The 8,919-nt window shown below is 40.4% G+C and overlaps 2 protein-coding genes across 3 annotated transcripts in view; one reads left to right on the top strand and one right to left on the bottom strand.

The window, feature by feature from the left end:
- Positions 1-1,060: 1,060 nt before the first annotated feature.
- rab20 (RAB20, member RAS oncogene family) lies at positions 1,061-2,462 on the top strand (the record flags this gene model as incomplete). Its single annotated transcript, XM_014017522.1, is given in 1 exon segment — positions 1,061-2,462. A coding segment is annotated over 1 exon segment (599 nt), but the record flags the coding sequence as incomplete, so codon positions are not given.
- The window catches only part of col4a2 (collagen, type IV, alpha 2), a gene marked incomplete in the record, with an annotated part of 80,602 nt that continues 73,861 nt past the window's right edge, over positions 2,179-8,919 (bottom strand). For both annotated transcript variants that reach the window (XM_014017513.1, XM_014017514.1), the window contains 7 exon segments: positions 2,179-3,252; positions 4,804-5,090; positions 5,741-5,932; positions 6,082-6,198; positions 6,319-6,465; positions 8,183-8,281; positions 8,597-8,758. In XM_014017513.1, coding sequence (XP_013872967.1) covers positions 2,998-3,252; positions 4,804-5,090; positions 5,741-5,932; positions 6,082-6,198; positions 6,319-6,465; positions 8,183-8,281; positions 8,597-8,758 — 1,259 coding nt within the window.

Genomic DNA, 8,919 nt, shown 5'->3' with positions numbered 1-8,919 from the left:
GACATCAGGCGAAGGCTGGACCGTCTCATTTCGCAGCAGTTTTGAGCATCCTACCTGGCCCAGCAAGGATGTGGCCTACGTGAACTGAGACACAGCCCACGTAATTCTGATGGCATATATTTACTTCCATAGGAAAACGTCTCATTTCACAGCAGTTTTGAGCATCCTACCTGGTCCAGCAAGGATGTGGCCTACGTGAACTGAGACACAGCCCACGTAATTCTGATGGCATATATTTACTTCCATAGGAAAACGTCTCTTTTCACGTCACAAGTAAACAGATTTGATCTTATTTAGCTCAATGTGATCTGAGCAGAACATAATGTAACAGTTTAAAATTAAAATAATCTTATAAAGTCGCTGTAATCACTGTTATTTGTTGAACTGGTTAACAGATATTAGCTTGTGGAGCATTTATACAGAGTTTAGCACTGTTGAATCATGCTACACTTTAACACAAACTATTAAATATTACAGCTGATTTGTCCTATGGTTAATATTTAGACCTACAGAGTGTAAAATATTATAAATGTGAGTATTTTTAGGTTTCTGTTAGAGGAACCTGACTTGTTGTTTAGCTAATAAACAGTAAGAAGAAATAATGACAGTGAGAAGAAATAATAAATATACTTTATTACCAGCTGAAGTCATCATTTTTCAACAAGCTAAAGTCTAAGTTACAAGCTGACTTCAGGTCTGGTTTAGATCATTGTTATTTATAAATTGTATATATTTCTGGCATATATCTGCTGTTTTATGATTGTTGAATGAAATTATCATAATTATTAATTTATTGTAAAAACATGACAGATAAACTGTGAAACAGATCCAGTTCAGCTTGTTGTTTATCTGTTAGTTTCTATGGAAGCTGTGAGCTGTTGCCATGTTAGGTCTGTTTCTGCTCCTCCATGCTGTCACAGACGCTACCAGTGGACGGTATGGGCGGGGCTCAGTCTAGTGATCTATATTCAAGTCTATGGGGGAAACTCATCATGTCTGCCCCTTGTTTATTGTTTCAGGTTAAGTTTGTTCTCAGCTGTTGACCCCTCTGTCTCCTCAGGCCGGGAACAGTTCCACGGTTTGGGCTCCATGTACTGCCGAGGTGCAGCCGCTGTCATCCTCACCTACGACGTCACGAGCTGGCAGAGCCTCGGCGAGCTGGAGGAACGCTTCCTGTCCCTGACCGACACCGCCGACCACGACTGCATCTACGCCTTAGTGGGCAACAAGGCGGATCTCACCGACCCTAAAGCCCAGCTGGCCCTGGACTCCGATGGACTCTCTGAGGAGCGAACCGGCGGCGACGAGGAGAGGACAGAACCGCAGGTGCCGCCCGCCTGCACCACGCCTCCAGCTTCCCCCGTGTCCCTCTCTGGTTCGGCACTCCGCAAACAGGTGAGCCGCGAGGATGCGATGGCGCTTTACGGAAGGATCCTGCGGTACAAAGGCCTGGACGAGAAGAGCGGACTCCCAGCAGACRAGATGTGCTTCGAGACCAGCGCCAAGACCGGCTACAACGTGGACGCTCTGTTCGAGACGCTGTTCAAGCTGCTGCTGCCGTCCATCCTGAGGAAGAGGAACGAGGACAAGGAGTCGCCAACGGTTGTTCTGGAAGAATCCGGGGGGGCCAGCAGCAAGCGGGGCAAATCCTGCTGCTAGGACCCAAAACAGGAGCCGARAGGCTTTCACTATCAAACTCATTTTTAACATGTCTGTCCAGATTCAAACTGATGACACCCATGTTTCACCTTAACTGAGACTTGATAGAAAACGCACACACACATGCTGTGAAGAGTATCAGGAAGTGCAAATATAATCAGAGAACTTTAGCTTTTTTTCTGTGAGGAAGGGACATATCACTGTAATATCTGAAACCTTCCTCAGTAATGACTGAAACTGCACTTAGTCTGCCAAAGATGTCTGAAAGAGAGAGAGAGACAGATTCAAAGAAAAAAAAAAAGACAATCACCGGTCTTTGTGAATGTTTTACTCATGTAATTTCACTAATTTAACTGCACTAATCGTTAGCAGGGTGACACATTTCGCTGTAATTTGTTTTAATCACATATCACTTTATTTTCACCTAATTGTTTTTTTACTAGCATTAAAACTGATCTTTGTATTCAAACCTCGAGCAAATAAGTGTCAAATATTCTTGTTGAACTTTGTAAAAAGTACTGTCGTAATAAAGAGTTTTATTTTGCTGTTGACTTTTTTTTTGTCACATTTCAAAACATTTTATCTTATAAAACAGTGTTAGAAAATGATCATTTCTGACACAAAGCAGATTTTTGTAAAATGGATTATTTAGGTTTTATTGGATTATTTTTAAACGGTTGTGTGATGCAGAACGTTTAACCTACTTTCTAAGCAAAGTAAAATGCGGTAATCTGACCCAGAATCACTGATCCTGTGTTCACGTTCTGTGTTGGGCTGTCAGTGTAGTTAAAAAAAAAAAAAAACGAAAACATTGTAGCTAAAAATGATACAAAAGATCTACATTTAAAGCTTCATGTCATTTCATGGCATAAACAGAATCAGTGCATTGTGTGAACACATGGAGAACAGGGGAAAAAAGGATTTAGCAGTAGTTGATACATGCATAAAAACAGATTACTGTCATTTCAAAAGGAAGCTTTGTACATGCAGTAGAAACAAGGCAGGATAATAAAACCACGTGGCTACGAGGCAGTGTTGAGCCTTAGAGTCTAAACCACCGAAACCTGTGGTTAAACTGAAGCGGTGTATACATCAATCTGTGCATCTTTGGTTCAGCTGTAATTTACGGTCTCTGATGGTTAACAATTATAGCTGAGGTAATAAGTTAAAAAGTAAGCACCAAAACATATTTAATACAAATAACTGAGTTGTTCTTATCACAGGACTTCTCTTGTTTTATATACAGTGCATCCTGAAGGCGTCGCAGAGTCCTTGCAGAATTTAGGTGGAAAAATAAACCAWTCTAAAAACAAGAAACCAAAAAAATTCAAGTCTTTCTCACAGGTTCTTCATGCAGACTTGGCAGCGGCTGATGTGCGAAAGGAGCTGGCCTGCTTTTAGTGTCTGTGACGCCGGCTGAGAGTGGAAATCCTGGTTCATGATCGTCAGCCAGAAGCTGTATTTGTTGGCGAAGTAGTGGCATGTGCCTTTGGCCCCGTTACACTCGATGAATGGCGCCGTGCGGAAGTCCTCCAGGCAGGAGCCGGGCGACGACAGGGACTGGCCTCCGCCTTCGTTTCCTGCTGATGTGTGCTGCCGGGGGTCAGATCAGGTCAAACAAGGAGTGTTAGGTGTTGAGACAAAACCAATTCAGCTTGACCTCATTTAACAAATKTTATTGTTTAAAGTGAACTTAGCTAGAAAACTGCTTTTGTTTGAGATCTTTAGAAATCACTGAAAGTTACATCATTGTTGAATGAGATACACTGTAAAATCCAATAGTTATCATGACTTACAAATATAAATTAATGTTACTTGGTTATCAACAATTTGTACTTCTGACTTGTATTTATTAACTAACAGTTACATTTTGAAAAGTGCAAAATACTTAAGTGTTTTGAGTGAACATTACTTCAAAGTTAAGCTCTCTACCAATAATAAGTAGCCAAGGTCCCCCCTACTGCACATTCAAAGAAGTGTGCATGCACAGTTCAGTCTCTGCGGCCCAGAATGCACCAGTCCAATTTTTTTTTAGTTAATGTTTAAATATAAGAACTAAATTAGCAGAAACACGAGTTTCAAGTATTTTTTCTCTCTTCCTACTTTTTTTTTCTCTCTTCAGCTCAGGAACCAGAGTTGCGATGATTAAGTAGATTAAAATAATTCTGAGTAATCTTTACCAAGTCAAGTACTTAAAGTAAATTATCAAGTACATGCTACTTGATTTTCTTATTTGCTTCAACCCATATATAAGTGTACTCTACAAAGAAAGCACTAAATGGTAAATGGACTGTACTTAAATAGCGCCTTTCTATCCATCCAGGACACTCAAAGCACTTTACACTAACAGACATTCACCCATGCACACACTCACATTCACACACTGATGATAGTAAACTACAATTGTAGCCACAGCTGCCCTGGGGCACACGAGGCTGCCATACACAGGTGCCACCGGACCCTCTGACCACCATCAGTAGGCAAGGCGGGTGAAGTGTCTTGCCCAAGGACACAACGGCATGTGGGCATGGCGGGGAGTCAATCCTGTGACTTGCCGGTCCCAAAGCCAGCTGCTCTACCACTACACACACAGCCGCTAGTTAGTACAACTTAAAATACTTAGTTCAGTGTATTTGATTATTTAAGTGCAATCGGWTTACAAGCTTTTTTAAAGTAATGAGAACTAAYTGGATTTTACAGTGAAGAATCAACAAAAACATGAAAACTAAAAGACAAAGGTCTAAACTTTATTTTTTCTGTTTTGTGTTGGCTGGTAAATGATTCAAAGCTCAGTGTTTAACGGCTCAATGAACAAGACCAAGTTTGKGGGGAGGGGCTGAACTCAAATTGATTTTATAAAACTAAAAATGTGCTAAGTTATCTTTTCAAGTCAGTGTTTTTTAGTACTCCTTCAAGTTGTAAAGAAACAAAGACTAACTCAGCTTTGTAATAAAAGTGGTTTGCACCTGAATAAATAAGACCTAAAAATGAAAACTCCATTTAATCACATTTCAATGTAAAGAACTATTTTCACCTACTGTAGCTGTACCAGTCCTCGTCTTTACTTTTTATTATAATATTGTTTGACTAATGATGTTTGATGTTCTCTGATGGCTGAAGCTTCCACCTGAGACTGGAACTCACCATGAGGAAGGAGTAGCCAATCCACAGGCTGCGCCAGCCCACGGGACACTGAGGGATGCTGGTGTCCTGACTGTGGACGGCGATCGCAACCGACGGAGCCTCGCACACGGAGCAGCGGCTTATGTACGGTTTGATTTCCGTTTCCTCCACAGGCATCATGGGGAGTGGAGCGGTGGTCGACAACCAGTAGGACTTATCGTTTCTGCTGGCATAGTAGCAAACGTCTCCGGGGTTGCAGTACAGGAAGGGCATGGTGCTAAAGCGTGGGAGGCAAGAGCCTGCCAAACCTGAAGAAGGAGAGAAAAAAACAAACAAAAAAACATCAAGCATTTGAGGATTTTATCATAAGTTTCATTTCAGCCAAGTCAAATTGTTATACRGTATTAGAAATCTGTTAAGATCTGAGTTTTTCTCCACTCGTACCGGCTCGTGGTCAGAGGTTTCTATTTTTGAAAATTTCCTGGAAAGTCCCAATTCCTGTGTCTAAACTGCTTTCCAAGAAACCATTAATTAAATCTGGTGGGATTGATAGTTTTAGAAATGTCCATCACTTTTATAATTCAAAAGTTTTCTGATTTCTATTAGATTAAAACGAAAAATTTAAAGTAAACATTAGTATTGCATTTTAGAGAAAAAAGTTTATTCACTTAGGCCTCAAATCAGAATATTTACAGTCAATTCTAAATCTGCTGGTATGCAGCTAAATTAGATTATCAGGGATGGGACAAGCAGTGGACAAGATTCTGTTACAGCTGATGATGTGTGTTCTCAGAAAACACAAGAGCTCTGTGAGATACAGGACTGTGCAAAATATTTAAACCACCAATCCAAATGGTTTGGGTCAACAGGCTTTCTAAAGATCCTTCAATGATTTTCAGTGAAACTTTCTTTGACTGCTTTGTCCTATTATTTATTCATAGTTTTGATGTTGACCTACCAAGGTCCTGGTTGTGGGCCTTCTCCTGGCCCTCAAAGTACAGCAGGCTGTAGCCATCCCACAGTTTGGACATTCCCACAGGACACATGGGGGTTTCCACGGTCTGGCTGTGTTTCACTAATAAATAGCCCACGCTGACACTGCGGCCAGGCATACCAGGTAACCCGGGGATGCCAGGGTTACCACGCCGACCTGTTAAAGATAAAGCAGTTTATTTACCTGACAGGTGAATAACAACAAATACATCAGTTTACAAAACTATAAAAGCGGTTTCTTGCTCTAAACATTTTAATCCAAGATTATTACCCTAATCCCAAACTGCCCCACAGTGTCAGACATACCTTCTGTGCCTTGCAGACCAGGGTGTCCTAACTGTCCATGATCTCCACGGAATCCAGGCACTCCTGGAGTTCCACTAACCCCAGGCATACCTCTTTCCCCGAGGGGTCCTATGAACCCTGCAGGGTCAATAGATACATCTGTTACTGTGCTGCACCTTTACTGTACTGCAGGTACCCAAGAGCTGTGATTAGACCTGGACTAAGAGTTTCATCATAAAATGTCTCATGATGAGTAACCTTGATCTCCTGGTGGGCCTCGTGGTCCCGGTTCCCCTCTAATCCCCTTTGGTCCTAGGATYCCCTGCGGTCCTGGACGGCCCCTCTCTACTGGCACTTTAATGGGTATTGGAGCTGGACCCTGGCTGCCAGGTTGCCCGGGAAAGCCTGTGGAAAAGATTTTTAGTTTTTTTTTACAATTTAGAAAAAAAAACTGAAAACAGGACACAGTGGTGCATAGTGGTGTGCGATTGAATGAGGCAAAATACCATAGAGTGGTTACAGGAGTGTTTGAGTTGTTTTATAAATCAAAAACAAAAATCCTGTAGTTTTTTGTAGAACCTATAGAACGRCAATTTAGAAGATGTCCATGTCAAATTTATTTATAACACAATATAATATATAAAAAAGCTCTAACTGAACCTCCAACTCTTAATGAAAAGCCAAAGAAAATAAATGGGTCTTCAGCAAAGATTTAAAAGCCTCACCAGTCTCTGCTGACCGAATATTAAGAGGCAAACTGTTCTACAGCTTTGGAGCAGCTATTGCAAAAGCCCGGTCACCTCTAGATTTCAGTTTGGATCTAGGAACATCTAACAGGAACTGGTTGGTAGACCTGAGTGCTCTGACTGGAGAGTAGATGTTAAGAAGATCATATAAATATGATGGGGCCAGACCATTAAAAACTTTAAAAGCCACCAATAAAATCTTAAAATCAATTAGCAGGTGAACAGGAAGCCAATGGAGAGAAGCCAGGACCGGGTTAATGTGTTCATGCTTTTTAGTACCTGTTGAAAGACGAGCTGCTGCATTCTGACCAGTCTGTAGGCGATGCAGAGATGATTTATCCAAATCAGCATACAAAGAATTACAAATAGTCCAAGCGAGTGGTAATAAAAGCATGAATCACCCTTTCAAGGTCTTTGGTGGGGAGATATGGTTTCACCCTAGCAATCAGTCTTAATTGGAAAAAACTTGATTTTACAACTGAATTAATCTGTTTATCCAATTTAAAGACACCGTCAAAGAGAAAACCCAAATTCCTGACAGTAGAGTGGCTGTATGAAAATAAAGGGCCACTGTCATGAGAATTAACTTTACTAAAAGTGATTWCTTCAGCTTTACTCTCATTTAGATTCAGAAAGTTTAGTTTTAGCCAGGTCTTTATATCATTTAGACAGCTGAAGAGTGGTTCCAATGGAGCGTCCCTGTTCAACTTAATGGGCATATAGACCTGAATATCATCAGCAAAGCAGAGAGAAGTGATGTTATACTGTACTTTCTGAAAATGGACCCCAAAGGCAACATATAAAGATTAAAAAGAAGTGGGCCTAAAATGGACCCTTGGGGGACCCCACAAATCAGAGGAGGTGATGAAGAAGAACATTCACCAAGGTGAACAGAAAAACTCCTGTTAGTTAAAAAAGATTTAAACCATGATAAAACTTTGCCTTTGATAGCAACCAGCTGCTCAAGACGTGACAACAAAATGTTATGGTCCACAGTATCAAAGGCAGCAGAGAGGTCTAAAAGCACTAAAGCAGCAGAGCTTCCTGAATCAACTGTTAAAAGAAGATCATTAACAACTCTTAAAAGGGCCCTCTCTGTGCTGTGACTTGGTTTAAATCCTGACTGAAATATTTCACCAATGTTGTTGTTGACAGTTAAAAATCCATGGAGCTGATTAAAAACGACTTTCTCTAAAAGCTTCGACAAAAAAGGCAGCTTAGATATAGGTCCGTAGTTTGATAGAACTGCTGGGTCGAGATTGTTTTTCTTTAAAAGTGGCTTCATGTTTAAAAGCAGCTGGATGAACAAGAGATGAACATTTATCAAGACTATATTCTGTTGTTGTCAGGCAGTTTAATAGGAGATGATAACTGACCTGGAAGTCCAGTGGTTCCTTTTGGACCCGATGGTCCTCTTTCTCCTTTTACACCAGTATGACCAGGAAATCCCATGACTCCTTGGTCTCCTTTTCCCCCTTTAAATAAATATACAATTTTTTTTTGTACCAACCACTGGTTTTACTTWGCATTTCTCAAAGATGTTGGGACAGAACCACAAAATGTAAGATACCAACAATATAAACATATTTTTAAAAAGTAATTCAAACCCCATGGTAACTCAAAAAAGTAAGTATTGACATTTTATTTTATGCTAGCTACATACATTTAATAAAGTGGCATCAAAAAGAAAACAAAAGCAAATTATTACACCCAAATCCCCTTCACATGGAACATCAAAAAGCAAATACGATTATAGAACAAAGGGTCTGTAATATGACTTTTTTGTGTACCTTTCCTTCCAGAGACACCGTGATGGCCCCGGTAGCCAGTTGGACCTAAGTCTCCTTGGAAGCCTTTAGCACCGGGGAATCCAGGAAACCCTGTATTTCCTGGTACACCCTTTTGTCCTGGGAAAGCATCCGAACCCGGCAATCCTCTGGCTCCAGGAAAACCTAACAAAGTAAATCAGTTAGGACTCATGGAAATATTTTAAATTAATATATCTAAGATAAAATATATGAAAAATGCAAGTATTTTCAAAATAAATAAATCACAAATATATAATGATTGTTTATGGAACCAATTATAAATATTCAAATGAACTGATAAATGT

This window comes from Austrofundulus limnaeus, unplaced genomic scaffold (assembly GCF_001266775.1).
Source record: "Austrofundulus limnaeus strain Quisiro unplaced genomic scaffold, Austrofundulus_limnaeus-1.0 Scaffold171, whole genome shotgun sequence".
In the NCBI taxonomy this organism is placed as follows: Eukaryota; Metazoa; Chordata; class Actinopteri; order Cyprinodontiformes; family Rivulidae; genus Austrofundulus; species Austrofundulus limnaeus.
Note: the sequence above shows the minus strand (reverse complement) of the source record. Positions and strands in the feature narration are given on the sequence as shown.